The sequence below is a fragment of the Carcharhinus amblyrhynchos genome, chromosome 3, assembly GCF_965287045.1.
Source record: "Carcharhinus amblyrhynchos chromosome 3, sCarAmb.v2.hapA, whole genome shotgun sequence".
Classification (NCBI taxonomy): domain Eukaryota; kingdom Metazoa; phylum Chordata; class Chondrichthyes; order Carcharhiniformes; family Carcharhinidae; genus Carcharhinus; species Carcharhinus amblyrhynchos.
Window position 1 is genome coordinate 133229407 of NC_137326.1, and position 19845 is coordinate 133249251.

General features: G+C 44.7%; 1 protein-coding gene across 4 annotated transcripts in view; it reads left to right on the top strand.

The window, feature by feature from the left end:
* The window catches only part of LOC145341139 (neprilysin-like), a 216495-nt gene that overhangs the window by 112591 nt on the left and 84059 nt on the right, over positions 1 to 19845 (top strand). For all 4 annotated transcript variants that reach the window (XM_080186028.1, XM_080186027.1, XM_080186029.1 and 1 more), the window contains exons 7-8: positions 2023 to 2141; positions 6773 to 6838. In XM_080186028.1, coding sequence (XP_080042154.1) covers positions 2023 to 2141; positions 6773 to 6838 — 185 coding nt within the window. The remainder of the gene's footprint in view (positions 1 to 2022; positions 2142 to 6772; positions 6839 to 19845) is intronic.

Sequence of the window (19845 nt, forward strand, 5' to 3'; positions counted from 1 at the left end):
CAGAATTGAACCAGGGTCCCTGTTGCTGTGAGGCAGCAGTGCTGACCACTGTGCCACCTAGGGGAAACTAAGGGAAACAAATGCTGAGGGAGAATGTTAAATTTATACACAACCTTGATTAGATTGCACTTTTGAGTATAATACACAGTACTGGTCTCCATACCGCAAAAACATGTGAGTTTCCTCTAGTTGTTCCCCAGTTTCCTTCCACAGTTCAAAAGATGGGCAGGTTAGGTGCATTGGCCATGCTGAGTGTAACTGAACAGGTGCCAGAGTGTGGCGACTTGGGGATTTTCAGAGTAACTTCACTGCGGTGTTAATGTAAGCCTACTTGTGATACCAATAAATAACCTTCAAACTTTAAAAGTGTTGGAGAAAGTGCAGAATACAATGATAAAGGTGATGATGTGGAGATGCTGGCGTTGGACTGGGGTAGGCACAGTAAGCAGTCTCGCAACACCAGGTTAAAGTCCAACAAGTTTATTTGACAACACAAGCTTTTGGAGTGTTACCCTTTTTCGCTCACCTGATGGAGGGGCAATGCTCTGGAAGCTTGTACTACCAAATAAACCTGTTGGACTGGTGTTGTGAGACTACCTGCAATGATAAAGATACCAGCAAATGGAAAGGATATGATAATCAGGTAGTGTTAAGCAAGATGGAGTATTATTATCTGGAAAGGAGCAGACTAAGAGGAGATTACAAACAGTTCCTGAACATCATGCAGAGATAAATAGTGCAGGTGCAGATAAATAGCTTCCAGTTGTGCCTGGGTCCAGAACAAGGGCAGCGAGAACAGCAGGCAGCTTGTAAAGAAAAATCAAACAAGTAACTTAGGAGGAATTTATTTACAGAGTATGGCGAGAGTACAGAACTCACTGCCACTTGCAGTGAATATCATTTGCACTGACATTCATTCATACACTCACACACACAGAGGCAGTGAAGAATCTGCCTTACTTTGAAAACACTTTAGCCAAAAATATTGTGGTACACAATAACATATCCGTTTGTTTTAATAAAATAATTAGTGGCTCTGTTACAATAGTGCCATGCATAAGTGTTCATTACCCCAATATTACACAAGTAAATGAAAGATCAGATGGAGTATATAAACAGCATCTGATCCATTGCTGTCCAATTTGCTCCTCCATTATTAACTTTCTGAACTCTCCATCCACTGCCTTTACCTAGAATGTATTTTGGGTCAAAAATGTGTTGATTCTAGCACTGCAGCCTCACAGCACCAGGGGCCCGGGCTCAATTCCAGCCTCAGGTGTGAAGTTTGCATTCTCCCTGTGTCTGTTTGCATTTCGTCTGGGTGCTCTGGTTTTCTTCCACTGTTCAAAGATGTGCGGGTTAGGTGCATTGGCCATGGTAAATTGACCCTTAATCTCATAACGTGTAGGTTAAATGGATTAGCTATGGGAAATGTGTGAGATTATGAGGATGGGGCAGGGAGGGGGCCTGGGTAAAATACTCTGTCAGAGAGAGTCAGTGCAGTCTAATGGGCCGAATGGCCTCCTACTGTACCGTAGGGATTCTCTAATTCCATGAAAGCCTGGTTGACTTTATTTCGCGCTCATAGGCATCTTTCAGTCTTATTTGCCCCAACACTGCTGCCAGCGAGAATGGAGAATTTGGCACTCAGCCAAAACTCCATTCAGTGCAGCGGGACTGGAGAATCCCAACTGTGGGCGAGGCTGGGGAATTTCAACCATAACCTCATCTTAAGCTTGTGGCGGCTTGCTATTCACTGTAATGAATAATTTGCCTGAATCAACTGGAAAGGATGACGCTGGTTCCCCACAGATCCTGCCTGACAGGATGAGTAATTTGACCACTTCCGGTCTGGATTTCATGTTCCCAACATCTGCAGTTTGTTTTTGCTTTTGTGTCAGTGACCAACTTCCAACGAGCTGCTCCGGGGAATTTTAGTTTGGGGGCTGAGTGAGGGGATGTTCTCTGAACTGAAGGACATCCAGTTTGCTGTCATCACCCTGTGTGTTTGCTTTCTCCTAGGCAACAACTGGACACTTGAGGCCGTCATTGGGAAAATGACTGGCATGTTTGGAAAACGTGTGATCATAGACTTTTTCGTTGGTACCGATGACAAAAATTCCAATGTTCACATAATCCACGTACGTGACTTTGATAAGATTCAGTTTTGTTCAACTTCAATTTTGCTTCATTCATTTACGGCACATTAGTTTTATAAGAACATAAGAACATAAGAAATAGGAGCAGGAGTAGGCCATCTAGCCCTTCGAGCCTGCCCCGCCATTCAATAAGATCATGGCTGATCTGTTGTGGCTCAGTTCCACTTTCCCGCCCTCTCCCCATAACCCTTAATCCCCTCGCTTATCAAAAACCCATCAACCCGCGTCTTAAAAATATTTAGCGAGGCAGCCTCCACCACTTCAACGGGCAGAGAATTCCAGAGATTCACCACCCTTTGAGTGAAGAAGTTCCTCCTCAACTCCGTTCTAAACCGCCCCCCTTTTATCTTGAGGCTGTGCCCCCTAGTCCTACTGTCCTTTCTGAGCGGGAAGAGTCTCTCCACCTCTATCCTATCCATCCCATTCATCATCTTATACGTCTCAATGAGATCTCCCCTCATTCTTCGAAACTCTAAAGAGTACAAGCCTAGTTTATTCAGCCTCTCCTCATAGCTCAACCCCGTCAACTCCGGCATCAGCCTAGTAAACCTCCTCTGCACTCCCTCCAAGGCCAAAATATCCTTGCGTAAGTATGGCGCCCAAAACTGCACACAGTACTCCAGCTGCGGCCTCACCAATGGTCTATACAGCCGCAGCAAGACCTCCCTACTTTTATATTCAATCCTCCTCGCTATGAAGGCCAGCATCCCATTCGCCTTCCTGACCACCTGCTGCACCTGCAAGCTGGGTTTTTGTGACTCATGCACTAGGACCCCGAGGTCCCTCTGCACCGTCGCCTGCTGCAGTTTTTCGCCCCGTAAGTAATAATCCTTCCTACCATTATTCCTACCAAAGTGGACCACCTCGCACTTGCCAACATTAAATTCCATTTGCCAGTTCCTGGCCCATTCGCCCAGCCTATCTAAATCCTTCTGCAGACTCTCCACACCCTCCGCACAATTTGCCGTTCCACCAATCTTGGCGTCATCAGCAAATTTCGACACTATACACTCGGTTCCCTCCTCCAGATCATCTATATAAGTGGTAAATAGCTGAGGCCCCAGAACTGACCCCTGGGGCACCCCACTAGTCACCAACTGCCAATCCGAATAGCACCCAATGACCCCCACTCTCTGCCTCCTATTTGACAACCAATCCTCTATCCACGCTAACACCCTACCCCCAACTCCATGTCCCCTGACCTTCTGCAATAACCTCTTGTGAGGTACCTTGTCAAACGCCTTCTGAAATTCAAGAAAGACCACATCCACCGGCTCTTATCCACCGCCCTAGACACATCCTCATAGAACTCCAGTAAATTTGTCAGACACGACTTCCCTTTAACGAAACTGTGCTGCGTCTGCTCTATCAAGCAATTCCCCTCAAGATGCCTCGCTATTTCCTCCTTGATGACGGATTCTAACATTTTACCTACAACAGACATTAAACTAACCGGCGTATAATTCCCTGCCTTTTGCCTGGCACCCTTCTTAAACAACGGCGTAACATTAGCCGTTTTCCAATCTTCTGGCACTTCCCCGGAATCCAGCGACGTCTGGAAAATAACCACCAAGGCATCCACTATCACCTCCGCCATTTCTTTCAGAACCCTCGGATGCATTCCATCCGGTCCTGGGGACTTGTCCACAATCAGTCCCTCCAGTCTGTCGAGCACCGCCTCTCTAGTAACAGTAATGTCATTGAGACCCTCCAGTCCTACCACCTTTCCATCGCAAACACCCGGCAAATTATTCACGTCCTCCTCCGTGAAGACCGAAACAAAAAAGTTATTCAGGACCTCAGCCATATCCCCTTCCCCTACCACTAGGTCCCCTTTCTCATCCCCTAAGGGTCCAACGTTCACCCTAGCCAGTCTCTTCCTTTTTATATATTATAAAAACTCTTGCTATCCTTTTTTATATTAAGCGCTAATGTACGACATAAAAATTTAACGAGGTATGCCCATTGAAAATTGGGCTAGATTTTTGGTTTGGGGCGTCACCTGTGTGAACTTTTTGGAGGAAAATTCAGAGAGGAGATTGCAGGACGGGAACGCGTCTATTTCCCTCTCATTTCAAATGAATACGGGCGGCACGGTAACACAGTGGTTAGCGCTGCTGCTTCACAGCCCCAGGGATCTGGGTTCGATTCCCGGCTCGGGTCACTGTCTGTGTGGAGTTTGCACATTCTCCCCGTGTCTGAGTGGGTTTCCTCCGGATGCTCCGGCTTCCTCCCACAGTCCAAAGATGTGTGGGTTAGGTTGATTGGCCATGCTAAAATTGCAACTTAGTGTACTAGGATGCTTAGATTAGAGGGATTAGCAGGTAAAATGTATAGGGTTATGGGGGTAGGGCCTGGCTGGGATTGTGGTCAGTGCAGACTCGATGGGCTGAAGGTCCTCTTTCTGCTCTGTAGGGTTTCTATGATATTATGTATGTAAAACAAGGCAAATTGGACAGGTCTGGGAATAGACCGAGGACCCTTCTCTGATAATTGGATTCCAAACCAGGTAGTGGACTGCGAGGGTAGATTCAAATCTTTTTGTTCATTTATTTACAGAATGCAGCATTGCAAATGTCTGCCCCTTAGCAACTAACCCCGTGTCCCAGTAATCCCTCTTCTAATTAAACAAAATTATCAATAAGTTAAATGAGAGGGAGGTGACAGCCCCTGGTGGGGCACTGTAACTAAAACAGAATGCCAAAGGAAATTTAATTCACTGAACCAAAATGTCATTTCTGGGGTGATGATGCAACCCGGGCCCCCTGGTGCCCACTAATCATGAAAGGCCTCCACATGCCAGTGGACACAATCTGCAAGGCTCCCCAGCCACAAATGTCACCACAGTAAAGGGGCAGGTAGTCCCTTTACCAACTGCTAAATTGCCCACTGCCTAAAACGGTTAATAGCTACCTTGGCCAGGCTGAGGGGCTTGGGGGTTGTTTCAGCTCTGTTGGCTGGACTGCTGGTTAATGATGCAGCGGAACACCAACAGGTTCAATCCCCCTTTCAGTTGAGGTTAACCATGAAGGCTGTGCCTTCTCAATCTTGCCACACATCTGAGGCGTGGTGATCCTCAGGTTAAATGACCACCAGTCAGCTCTCCCCCCTCAAAGGATAGAGCAGCCTATAGCGATCTGGGACTATGGTGACTTTACTAGGAGACCAAAGTGAGCAACGGGATCTGCAGTATATCTATTTAATAAATAGATTTAATGACCCAATACGGCACAGTGGTTAGAACTGCTGCCTCACAGCAGCAGGGTCTCAGGTTCAATTCAGGTCACTGTATGTGTGGAGTCTGCACATTCTCCCCATGTCTGCGTGGGTTTCCTCCAGATGCATCGGTTTCCTCTGCAGTCCAAAGATGTGCAGGTTAAATGGATTTTTTTTCGAAAAATTATTTATTAGTCACAAGTAAGACTTTCTGCGATGATGTTACTGTGAAATTCCCCTAGTCGCCACAGTCCAGTGCCTGTTCAGGTCAATGCCCCAAACCAGCACGTCTTTCAGAACGAGGGAGGAAATCAGACCACGCAAAGGAAACCCGCACAGACACGGGGAGAACGTGCAGACTCCACACAGACAGCGACCCGAGCCGGGAATCGTACCCAGGTCCCTGGTACTGTGAAGCAGTAGTGCTAACCACTGTGTCACCGTGTGGATTGGCCATGCACAATCGCCGCTAGTGTCAGGGGGATTAGCAGGGTAAATACGTACGGTTACGGGAGTGGGGTCAGTGTGGGATTGTGGTCGGTACCAATTCGATGGGCTGAATCGCCTCCTTCTGTACTGCAGGGACTGTATGATTAAGGTAAAAGAGAGTTAAGAAAAATAAGAGGCAATGTCTAACATTTTAAATTTGCTATTCTAAAATCTCCAGGAGCCACTTATTGCCTTGCAGTTTAAATTGTTTAATTTTTGAGGCAGAGAGATTGAATGGCATTTCATTAACAATTACCAAGTAAGTAAAATGACACTTGCACTGCTGATTGCCAGATATAACTCCCTGCAGTGAGTTTAATTGACAATGAATATGAAAATGCAAGAAGTTCAGAAATATAATGACGAGGCCAAGGATGAAATGCCATTTGTCTGGGTTAAACTTAGCAATGGAGCAGCATGGTGGCACGGTGGTTAGCACTGCTGCCTCACAGCGCCTGGGACCCAGGTTCAATTCCCGGTTCGGGTGGCTGCCTGTTTGCACGTTCTCCCCGTGCCTGCGTAGGTTTCCTCCAGGGGCTCCGGTTTCCTCCCACAGTCCAAAGATGTGTGGGTTAAGTGGATTGGCCATGATAAATTGACCCTACTATCAGGGGAATTAGCAGGTAGATGGTTATGGGAATAGGGCCTGGGTGGGATTGTTGCTTGTACAGACTCAATGGACCGAATGGCCTCCCTCTGTACTGTAGGGATTCTATGAAATGATGAGGGGCTGTACGTTGACCAGCAAGTTCTGGAGATTTACAGGTCACCGCATACCTACTGGCCAATTCACAGATTGCTAAGAGCACACAATGCTAACACAGTGTGAACAATAAAGTCAAGATGAGAGAAAAAATGCCGGACTTAATATAACATTAAACATAATGTAACGTTTGGTAAATTGACAGATTGACCAGCCCAACCTTGGCTTACCATCCCGTGATTACTATGAATGCACCGGTGCTTATGAGGAGGTATGTAACATTCTTATCATATTTCAAGTAGTTTTTAATCTTGCATAGGGACAATAAAGTTAGTCAAACAGTAAATTAGGGAGGTTTTCGATTGAATGATTAAGGAAAAACTGTTTCCATTGAGAAGGTTGCAGATTTAGGATGACTGAAAGAAAATCTGGGAGGGACCGATGAAGAGAATTTATTTCATGTTGTTGTGAATTCAAAGGCAATGCCTGGAGAGGTGGTGGGAGCAGATATGGAGGTAATTTTCCAAAAGGAGATAGATTAAAAACAAAAACATTGAGTGGGAAAAGGATGGGAAAAAGGCAGGGGAAGGAGTTGAGAAACTTATCAGACGTGTTTGAACGGCAGACCAAATGATCCAATTCTCCTATATTTTTATGATCTTATAAATTTCCATTCCTCACCCTACAGTGTGTTCTGTAGTGGCGGAGACAGCCTGCTATTGGTCAGCAATCGGATCTTACAGTCCCATCACAGTTAACGGGGTTTCCCGTCGTTTGCACCCTGTGCTGCTGGGGAGTCGCCATCGATGGGACAGGAAGATCCTGCTGCTGGTAACAGCACGACAATCCCACCCATTGTGGAGCTATGGGGATGGTGAAGGAAATTGGGAAATTCCTTCAAAGAGCCAGCAGAACCTCAAAGGGCTGAAACGCCTTAATCTGTGAGGCATAAGCCCTGGATATCGCTATAGAGCACACTGGTAATGCATTAACCAATGTTCCAAATGGTAATCATGATGTGGAGATGCTGGCATTGGACTGGGTGGGCACAGTGAGAAGTTCACAATTCCAGGTTAATGTCCGACAGGTTTATTTGGTAGCACAAGGTTTCACCTGATGAAGGAGTGGTGCTCCGAAAGCTTGTGCTACCAAATAAACCTGTTGGACTTCAACCTGGTGTTGTGAGACTTTTTACTGGGTTAAATGGTAATCTGATTGCTTTGTTTGTACTGAGACTGTAATTATAAATATTATTGCTGAGTCTCAGTGAGAGGCCAAGGTGCACGAGTGTTCAAAAGATTCACTAATCAGTTCTTCACTAAAAAAAAGTTAATCAAAAGCTGTTTTTGGATTTTAAAAGCCTGTAGACTATGGAAGGAAGGGAAAGGCACAGGAAGCATTCCATCGTTTTGAATGGAATGAATGAATATTGCAGGATGAGTTTGGATTTTGAACCAGTGATGCGCCACATGTATGTGTCTCTGAAGTCGCCATCAAACACGTGACTGAAAACATGTATGTTTGATGGATCCAATGTTGGCCAGGGTGACTGGGACTTTTCAAATAATACTGTTACAGTGAAAGATTGTAATCGTTCAAGTTACAGTAGCAGGGACTTTTTAGTCACAAACATGCTTGGGAGACACAACCTGCTCATAATAATCTGCTATAAAAACGGCATAGCTGCAGTAATCTCACCAAGGATTATTCTTCCATCATCAATCACCCGTTTATTGTTGGTAGTTGTAATGACTTCAATCAGGCCATTGAGATTGGCCTGTTGGAATATGAACTCCCTGATTAAGGAGTCAATTGATGGGCCAATCAGGGAGTTTTTTCCATGTATTTAACCAGGGGAGTGTCAATCCCTCTGAATATAGACTGCTGACTGGTAGCACTCAGTGTACTGCTGTTGGAATTGTAAATAAGGGGAATTTGGTGAAGGGATTTCTGCCCCTGAAGACCTATTACAGTAGTCGAGAGCTACACCATTCAGATAAAACCCAAATCTCCCGACTGCCAGCCTGAGTGGAAGCTTTCAACTCCCAGCTGCCCCTTCTCGATTGGGCAAGCCTCTACTCAACATTGAGTTGAGCTCGTACTCAACGAGGTCCATGGGGAGATTGATCGGCATCATAACAATATCATATTATAACGATATCATAGCAATACTCATATCTTTTGTCTATCACCTTTACACCATAAAATTCTAATTAGCAGAATTATAAAGGTTGCCTCCTGATCCTTTATCTAACTGAAGGCTGTGCTTCTCATGACATTTTTGCTTGACTCTGTCGCAGGTGGGACAGGTGCTGGGTGGAGGAGTGTGTGGGTGGAGTGCCCAGGTGTGTAGGGTGCCTGGGTGGGTGGGGTGCCCGGTTGGGTGCGGTGCCCAGGTTGCCAGGCTCTCTCTCCACTGTCACCGCGTGGCTTCAGTTTGCTATCAGCAGCGAAACCCAAAGTGTTCAACTCCTTCCCGGATGCTTTTCCTCCACTTTGGGCAGCCTTGGGCCAGGATTCCCAGGTGTCAACGGCGATGTTGCACTTTTTCAAGGAGACTTTGAGGCTCTTAAAACGTTTCCTCTGCCCTCCTTGAGCTCACTTACCGTGTCAAAGCTCTGAGTAGCGTGCTTGTTTGGGGAATCTCGTGTCAGGCATGCGGGCATTGTGATCCGCCTAGTGGAGCTGATCAGGCGTGGTCAATGCTTCGATGCTGGAGATGTTGGCCTGAGGGAGAACATTGATGCTGTGGCCTCTCCAGCACCTTGTACAGCCGCAACATAATCTCATTGTTTTTAAACTCCATCCCTCTAGCAGTGAAAGACAAAATTCCATTTGCCTTCTTAATTACCTGCTGCATCTGAAAACCAACTTTTTGTCATTCATACACAAGGTCACTCTGCACAGCAGCATGCTGCAATTTTTTTACCATTTAAATAATAGTCCATTTTGCTGTTATTCTGACCAAAATGGATGACCTCACATTTACCAGCATTGTACTCTATCTTCCAGGCCTTCGCCCGCTCACTTACACTATCTGTCTCCCTTTGCAGACTTTCAGCATCCTCTGCACACTTTCCTCATCTTAGTGTCATCTGCGAATTTTGCCACACTCCACTTGGTCCCCAACTCCAAATCATCCATGTAAATCGCAAAACAATCACAGTCCCAACACTGATCCCTGAGGCAGACCACTAGTCACTGATCGCCTCGGATTCTGGGAGGAGCTCTTCAGCCTCAGAGAGAAGGTGATGAAGAAGGATGTTCCATGCACCTGGTCTTCTTGTTCTTCTAGGTGCTCAAGGTCACAGATTTGGGAGATGCTTTCTGAGAAATCTTGGCAAATTGCCGCAATGCTTTTTGTGAGTGGTACACATTGTAGCTGTGGCGCGTCGGTGGTGGAGAGCTTAATGGAGTGGATCAAGTAACTCCATTGGCTCTCTTTATTTTAATATGTTTCCCTTAAAAAAGTATTATTGAGAATGATTTGTTCAGGAGGGTGAGTGTGCCTATCAAGATAACTTTTCTTCCCAATCCGGTCACACATTATTAACATGCCTTAAGAACATAAGAAATAGGAGCAGGAGTAGGCCATCTAGCCCTTCGAGCCTGCCCCGCCATTCAATAAGATCATGGCTGATCTGAAGTGGATCAGTTCCACTTTCCCGCCCTCTCCCCATAACCCTTAATTCCCCTTGTCTATCAGAAATTTTCTTTATGTATAAAATATTTTACTCTATCAAGATGCATTTAGTTTCTGACATCATTTTGTGAATTGACTGCACAGTTTAAAAAATCTATGAGAAAGCAGCTAAAATATTCACCTAAGGATTAATTTAAATTTGTTTGCATTACATTTTTGTTTCATTCTTACATGATTTGCAAGTGTCGCTGGCAAGGCCAGAATTTGTTAGTCATCCCTTATTGTCCTTGAAAAGGTGGTGGCGAGCCACTTTCTTGAACCTCTTCAATCCACCTGGCGTAGTTGCACCCATAACATCCAGGTGCTCTGGCTTCCTCCCACATCCCAAAAACGTGCCCGTAGGCTGATTGGTGTAACAAATTGTCCCTAAATTAGTCTTCCTTCAATCTTCCCCAATAGGTGTAGACGAAGGTCATGGGTAGAGGAGGGCACTCTTAATGTTAAAATGGCAGCGTGGTCTCGTTGGGCCGAAGGGCCTGTTTCCTGTGCTGTGTTGTTCTTTGTAATGCTGCAAGAAAGCTGAGTAACAGTCTTGTGTCACAAAGCCCAATTTAAAAACAAAATTCAGCTTCATCTGGAGACAGTACCAGTTAAATAATCACAGAAAGGCAAATTATTTCAAGATACCAATGTCAAAATTAGTCAATTCTGAGAAGTATCATCATGCAACATATATTATACTCAATCTATCATTTACTTATTAAAATAAACCTTTCCAGATGTAGATATTTCCATACAATGAGTCATAAAAATGATGGGTTTTCAACATCATTCATCCCTCAACCGAATGAGCTTGGCTACCACATGGACATTGAGGTTGTTTCCGAGCAGACGGTAACTTTGTCTCGGTGAAATTTTCTCAGGAAAACTAAATTCTGGAGGAAATCCATGAAGATTTCTTCAGATTCCAGTGGCAACACGAAAAACTGGCTGAATCTTACGCTGGGGGCAGGATCACCATCCCCGATGTAAAGTTTCATGCATGGTAGTGTTGCATATTTTACATCTCGGCGCTACGCAGAGATGACACTAATTTCTTTGTGCAACAGTATTAATTCATGTTTTAAGGTCCATGCTTCGATTTCTGATAGACAAGGGAATTAAGGGTTATGGGGAGAAAGCGGGAAAGTGGAACTGATCCACTTCAGATCAGCCATGATCTTATTAAATGGCGGGGCAGGCTTGAAGGGCTAGATGGCCTACTCCTGCTCCTATTTCTTATCAGGTCAGGCTTCTGGCACTTCCTGCAGCATTTTTTTTTTACTTTTCTCTGAGTCCACACCCGGACTTAACCAATCAAGCACAGTGAGCATCGATAGTAAACAGGCTCACATAATCAAACACAGAACAATTGCACAGTGCAGTGGAGCCCACTCCTGCTTGGCCACAGCTGTTTTACAGCTATTAAGCTGCTTATCGGCTCGAGGTCCTTTCCAATGGGAAATCTTGCCTTCAACACCAAGCCCTCCTACTCGAGCAGCATCATCAGGAGCTGTGCCTACTGCTGGGACAGCAGGCAGTCCAAATGGCCATTGAGCCTGGACTTAAAGGGAAGGGTCTTGTGGACATCGTGATGGTATGCCTTGGCCAGGTAAGTTTATTTATTAGTGTCACAAGTAGACTTACATTAACACTGCAACAAAGAGATAGATTGGTAGGTTAGCTGGAATTCTTGGGGGTGGAGGGGAAAGCCTAGAGTGGAGGATTACCTGGGGGTGGGGGAGGAGTTGGTCTCCTAATTGACACCGGGAAAGCAAAACAGAAGCACCCCGCCAAGCTTTGTCTGTTTGCCGTCTGTTAGCTTTCAGCCAGCTTGCTGGGCAATTGGCCCTGGTCTCTCCCACTGTGAATAAAATTCCAGCAGCAGGGGAAATAGGCCTTTACACGGCCAAAAATTAGTCATAGAATCCCTACAGGGCAGAAAGCCGCAATTTGACCCATCGAGTCCCCTCCGACTCTCTGGCAGAGCATTTTATCCAGACCCTATCCCCATAACTCTGCATGTTTACCCCACTAATCCCCCTATCCTACACATCTTGGGACATTAAGGGGCAATTTAGCACAGCCAATCCACCTAACCTGCACATCGTTGGACTGTGGAAGGAAACCGGAGCACCTGGAGGAAACCCACAGAGACATGGGGGGAATGTGCAAACTCTGCACAGTCATCCAAGGCCAGAATTGAACCCTGGTGCTGTGAGGCAGCAGTGCTAATGAGTGTGCCACCTTACCACCTAATGGTCTCAATTCGCCCATGGTTGAGCTGCCCAGCCAATGCCTCCCATGCCGCCGGTAATATATTGGGGATGGGCAGGGATGGTTGGCAGTGACCACAGCACCGGTCTCGTGATGCCCGGTTTTAACCTCTTTCCCACCCCGTAACCTGCTACCCTGACACCCCTAGGGAGGGAGCTGTAAGAATCCAGCCAACATTTCTTGTGTTTAATCTCTTTAATGCTACTTTCTGGTGCACATTGATGTTCAATTTGGAACCTGTTTCAATAAAAAAAACCCAGTCTGCAGGTGCAGCAGGTGATCAAGAAGGCGAATGGAATGTTGGCCTTTATATCGAGAGGAATAGAATATAGAAGTAGGGAGGTCTTGCTGCAACTGTACAGGGTACTGGTGAGGCAGCAACTGGAGTACTGTGTGCAGTTTTGGTCGCCGCACTTGCGGAAGGATATATTGGCCTTGGAGGGAGTGCAGAGAAGGTTCACTAGGCTGATACCGGAGATGAGGGGGTTGGACTATGAAGAGAGACTGAATAGACTGGGTCTGTACTCGTTGGATTTAGAAGGCTGAGGGGGGATCTTATAGAGACGTATAAGATAATGAAGGGGATGGATAGGGTAGAGGTAGAGAGATTCTTCCCGCTTAGAAATGACAGCAGAACTAGAGGACACAGCCTCAAGATAAGGGGGGGCGCAGTTTAGATCAGAGTTGAGGAGGAATTTCTTCACTCAAAGGGTGGTGAATCTCTGGAATTCTCTGCCCATTGACGTGGTGGAGGCTACCTCACTGAATATATTTAAGTGACGGGTAGATAGGTTTCTGATAGACAAGGGAATTAAGGGTTATGGGGAGAAAGCAGGAAAGTGGAACTGATCCACTTCAGATCAGCCATGATCTTATTGAATGGCAGGGCAGGCTCGAAGGGCTAGATGGCCTACTCCTGCTCCTATTTCTTATGTTCTTATGATCGAATGGAGCTCTGTTCCTCAATAAGTCAACAGGTTTCGTTGATCACAGGCCTTTGAATTAGTTCAAATGAATGCAATTACTGTGAATCATTTATTGATTCTGTTGAAGTTGTGATGTTTGAGCTTTTAACTCAGGAAGGCTACAAGGTGTAAATGTGGCAAATATTGCAGATTGCTTTGGTTTTTTTTATTCATTCGTGGGACATAGGCATCGTTAGCTAGGCCAGCATTTGTTGCCCATGTCCAGTTGCCCTTGAGAAGGTGATGGTGAGCTGGCTCCTTAAATTGCTGAGGTCCACATGCTGTTGGTTGAGCTGCTAGGGAGGGAATTCCAGGATTTTAACCCAGTGACTGCAAAGGAACGGCCGATATATTTCCAAATCAGGATGGTGAATGGCTTGGAGGGGAACTTGCAGTTGTTGATGTTCCCATGTATTTGCTGCCCTTGTCCTTGTAGATGGGAGTGGTCGTGGGCTTGGAAGGTGCTGAGGATCTTTGGTGAATTGCTGCATCTTGTAGATAGTACACACTGCTGCTACTGAGCGTCAGTGATGGAGGGAGTTTGTAGATGTGGTGCCAATCAAGCAGGTTGCTTTGACCTGGTCGGTGTCAAGTTTCTTGAGTGTTGTTGGAGCTGCACCCACCCAGGAAAATGCGGAGTATTCCATCACAGTTCTCAGTTGTGCCTTGTAGATGTGGACAGGCTTTGGGGAGTCAGGAGTTGAGTTACTCGCTGCAGCATTCCTAGCCTCTGACCTGTTTTTGTAGCCACTTTGTTGATGTGATGAGTCCAACTGAGTTTCTGATCAATGGTAACCACAAGGATGTTGACAGAGGGAGATTCGCTGGTGGTTACACCACTGAATGTCAAGGGGCGTTGGTTAGAATGTCTCTTATTGGTAATGGTCATTGCCTGACATTTGTGTGGCATCTGAACATTACGTGCCACTTGTCAGCCCAAGCCTGGATATTGTCCAGATCTTGTTGCATCTGAACATGGACTGCTTCAGTAGCTGAGGAGTTACAAATATTATGATTACTGGAAAAATATTAACTTACGAATACCACAGTGTTTGTTCAGAGCGTAACCGAAGATAATTGAAGCCAATTAGCATCTCCTGAGATGCTGAAAAGTTTATTTATTTAGCAATCACTGACTTTGTGAAATGGCAATGATTTCATCCAGATTACATAACTTCCGAAACATTTGCAAATTACGTCCTTATGAGCACAATAGTACTTCTCCAGTTGTTGAACCGTTGTTGAAACGCGTGCAAACTATTTAAAAATAACCTCTTACACACATTAACACAGCATGTAATACTCGGCTAATGTTTCTTGTTTTCAAACACTGGCTGGGAAGGTAGTGAGGTGGGCAGCTATGCCAAGACAACACTTAAACACTGGCCGGCTTGATCATGTCTTCTGAAATATTGTCTCTTTGCTCCCTTTGTGGCCCTGGATTCCTTGTTGAGGTACCTTCTTATCGCGGCTGGCAGTCCTCCAGCATCCCAACCATGTGGAAATCTTCATCTATGGGTCTTGAGAGAGTTGCTTACAATTTCCAGCACAAGATATTCAATCCAACTGCTTTGTGCCAGTGTTTATGCTCCACATGGACTTGCTCCCATTTAGTTTCATTCTGTCCTATCATCGCATCTTTCTGTGTCTGCATTGTTCGATCAGTTAATTTCAGTTACTTTTTGCTTTTCTAACCTTTTCTTATTTCTTTCCTAATTTCTTTGTATCCCTGTTTATCACCTTCCTTTATCATCTCTGCATTTAGTGTATACCTTTTTAATTAGTAGTCTTACCCTCCTCCCTTTATTTATCCACAGTGTCTTATTTTTGGCCAGTTTGTTTGTTAATAGAATATAGATATCTGTTAAACTGTGTTGATCCCCTTTATGAATATTTCCCGCTGCTCTTCCATCTTTTTTGTATGCCAATATGTTGTCTTTATCTTCCCTGGCTCCATTCTCATTCCTATAAAACAGGGATGAGAGTGGAGCCATCCATTCTCATAAATGGAGATAAAACAAGAGTATTATTTGCTGGGATTGGTTAATGTAGGATATTGTGGCCAAACGGCCCACCAAAGATGGCATTGCAAAGCATGATGGGATAGGGTGGTCAAGTGTCTGTAAAGACTGAGACAAAGAAGCTGCAGTCCTAATAAATGTTGGACTGAGACAAGCGGGCCGCAGCTTCAGACATCAGGAAAACTCAGGAGATAGACCATCCCACAGACAGTGGGCACTCTGGTCAAACACACTTGTTTACCAGACAAAGGGGCACCTTAACCCCTTATTTGGGAGAGAGGTATGTGACCTACCTGCCTCCAGCACCCACAGGCATGGCAGCTTGGCACACACCCCAAAATCGGTGTGGCAGCACCCGATTGGACTCCGTTGATCAGGGTGATTGAACCCTGATCTATTGACTGGTAGTGATTGAGGGGTGGGCCCTATAGGGCGTGGAATAATCCAAGGATAAAGGTGCTGCGTAACACACTACCAGCAGCGGTGACTCTGGACACCAACCACCGTAAGGGAGGACCCAGAACCATCCCAGGGAGAAAAAGGAGAAACAGACCAGACCCAGAAGAAGAGGGTCGGACCAGACCAAAGACTAAACCATACCAAGGTGACAACAGAGACCAACACGTGGATACACCAATATCTGTACTTGTCAGTCACTCAAAGTTAAGTCAAAGTCCAACATAACATTTGAATCTTGACTGTTCTGTAAAAGCACCTACCATAACTAACATTAATTGTGTGAATAAATAAACGTTATTTCATTAATAAGAAGTCAACTCGCCATTCTTTGTATAAACGTTAAAAACACAAACCTGTGTAGCAAGACACAGCAATCACTTACGTGGCTCATTGAATCACAAGGCAGTGTTTATATCCAGTGGCTGGAATTCTGCACCCCCGCTACCAGCGAGAATGGAGAATTTGGCACTCAGCCAAACCTTCATTCATTGCAGTGGGACTGGAGAATCCCAGCAATGGGCAAGGTTGGAGAATTCTGGCCAATATTTTGACAGGTAGTTGCTTATCTAACATTATCATGCATCACTCTTGTGCTGGAGACCGGGGGCGCAGTGGGGTGGGGGGTGAATAGATATATCCATTTGTACATGTTCCATTATCTGATATTTTAATGCCTGTGCTAATAGTTAAAATTAAAAAACAAATTGTAAAATATCAAACCAGAAAGCATATCAAGGCTTTAAGATACCATATGTGGCAATGTTGTCAATAATAATTTGTGTTTTTTTATGTTGTTCCTTTTTGACCCATTTAAGAGCTGCTCATAGGTTGTCTAAACACACTCTCCAGCTCTGCCTCTGCATAAGTTCACAGAAGTTGTCCACCTTGTCTTTGAGAATGCACAGTTGATCATTGACCAAGTTTGATTAAGGCAATCTTTCACCACAGCAGAGTTCTTATTGTGAACGGTCACAAGTTTAAAATTAGGAGAGTAAAGTGAGGTCAGGTGAAACTTCTTGACTCAAAGGTAATAAGAGTTTGGGTAATAAGTTATCAGCACATAAGAACATCAGACTTGCTCCACTGTTAAATAAGATCATGAATGGTTTCCTATCATGCCTCTACTTTCCTGACATTTCTATAGGTCCCTTATTTCCCTTAGTCAGTGAGTAAAAAAAGCAATATAAAGGATGACAATTTTCTTGAGACACAACACTTCACCAGCACAAGAATAAAAGCAAAAAAATTGTGGATGCTGGAATAAAAACAGAAAATGCTGAAAGATCTCAGTAGAGAACAAACCCTCAGTCCAAATCAATTGTATATACATTGCAAAGAGTTGGGACCCTCCCACTGATCCTTGTGGCATACCACTTGTCCTGCCAATTGGAAAAATGACATTTCTGTGCCTATTCTCCATGCCAGTGTTACCCTCCACACCTTGAGTGCATTTTCTATGCAGCCCGCAGTGTGTTTTGTGGCTGGAGATGGCCCACCATTGGCTGGCAGTTGGACCTGCTGGTTCTGCTGGTATCAATGGGGCTTCCCTTTGAATGCATCTGGGAAATGCACGGCGGGGGGGGGGGGGGGGGGGGGTGCCCCATCAGCAGGAGCTGGAAAGTCCCGTTGGCAAGAGCGGCCGAAAAGCTTTGGCCCATGAGTTTTGATTTCCTGCTGTTGTCTTTGGTGTGGCACTTTATCAAAAGCCTGCTGAAAATCTAAGTACAGTACATCCACCTGTTCCCCTTTATCCACAGCACCTCTTACCTCTTCAAAGAGCTCCAATAAATTAGATTTCTCTTTCATAAATACATGTTGACTTTGCCTGAGTACCTTAAATATTTCTCAGTGCTATAATTGGCAGGATTTTACAGCCTCGCTCGACCCAAGACCAGAAAATCCCACCTGAGGTCAATGGACATTTCCATTGCCCGCCCCTCGTCTATTTGGATTCTGTTGTGGGCGAGACAGTAGAATTCCAGAGAATGTCTTTAATAATAGCTTTGAACATTTTCCTTCTGACTGATGTTAAGCTAACTGGCTTGTGGTTTCCTGCTCTAGTCCCCACCCCACCCCACCCCTTTCATTACTTTCCAATCTAATGGAACCTTCCTAGAATCCATGGGATTTTGGAAAATTAAAACCAATGCATAAACTACCTCACTAGCCGCTTCTTTTAAGTCCCTAGAATGAAGTCCAGCAGGATCCAGGGGTTTGTAAGGCTGCAGTTCCAATAATTTGCTCAGTAATTTCCCTGTTATTTTCCTGAGTTCTTCCCTCCCTTCCAACTCCTGATTTACAGCCATTTCTGGGATGTCATTTGTATCCTCCAAAGAGAAGACCGGTGCGAAATACCCACACAATTCACCTGCCATCCCCTTACTTTCCATAATTAACTCTCCAGCCTCACCTACTATAGGACCAACAAATTGTTTATTAATTATCTTTTTTTCAAGTACTAAAATGAACACTTCCCATCTATCTTTATGTTGTGAGCTAGCTTTCTCCCATACTCCAATTTTACCCTCCTTATACATCCTTTAGTCATCCTTTGCTGTTCTTTATATTCTGCCCAATCTTCTGACCTGTTACCCAACTTTGCACATTTATATGCTTTTACTTTAAATTTGTTACTATCTTTCATTTGTTCAGTTAACTATGAATGATGGGTCTTCCCCTAGGAATTTGTCTTTTATGTTAGAATGCATCTGTTTTGTCAATCTTTTTTCTCTTTACATACCCATAGTCACTTTTGCAGTCAGTATTTATTCCCTGCTAGCTTACTTTCATGGCCTAATTTCCCCTTGTTAATCTATCCCTTGGTCCTCCTTTGGTAAACTTTAAACTTCTCCCAATCCTCAGGCCTATTGCTTTTTTGTAACAATTTGTATGTTTCGTCTTTGAATCTAAGTCTTGTTGAAGTTGTACAGACATTGGTAAGACCACACTGGAATACTGTGTACAATTCTAATCACCCTATTATAGAAAGAATATTATTAAACTAGAAAGAGTGCAGAAGATATTTACTAGGATGCTACCAGGACTTAATGATTTGAGTTATAAGGAGAGGCTGGAAAGACTGGGATGTTTTTCCCTGGAGTGTAGGAGGCTGAGGGGTGATCTGAAAGAGGTCTATAAAATAATGAGGGGCATCGATCAGCTCGATAGTCAATATCTTTTCCTAAAGGTAGGGGAGTCTAAAACTGGAGGGTACAGATTTAAGGTGAGAGGGGAGAGATAAAAAAGGGTCCAGAGGGGCATTTTTTCACACAGAGGTTGGTGAGTGTCTGGAACAAACTGCCAGAGATAGTAGTAGAGGTGGGTACAATTTTGTCTTTTAAAAAACTTTTGGACAAATACATGGGTAAGATGGGTATAGAGGGATATGGGCTAAATGCGGGCAATTGGGACTAGATTCAGGGTTTTAAAAAAAGGGCAGCATGGACAAGTTGAGCCGAAGGGTCTGTTTCCATGCTGTAAACCGCTATGACTATGTCTGTATGATTCTAATACTGTCTCTAATTTCCTTTGCAAACCATGGTTTGGCCACAGTTTCCGCCAGCTATTTTTTAGTGAGCTGAAAACCACACTCGATCCAAATTGCAACTGGTGAGCTCGGATTAATGCCTCTTTGTATTGCATCAACTAATTTCAGTCCACCCAGAGGTTAGGTTTCCAAGTCTCTTGTTCAGTTTGTGTGTCATCAGAAACAAAGTGACTCAGTTTCCTTCCAATGTTTCAATTTTCTTTTTCCATTTTAGTTTCTGTTTTCAGTTTGTTCGGGCATTAAGTTTCTCCACCTGCTATTTTAAAGTTCATCGTGGGGTCCGAGTTCATCGGACGCTGAAAGCAACTGCGCAGGTTGAAGCTGTGG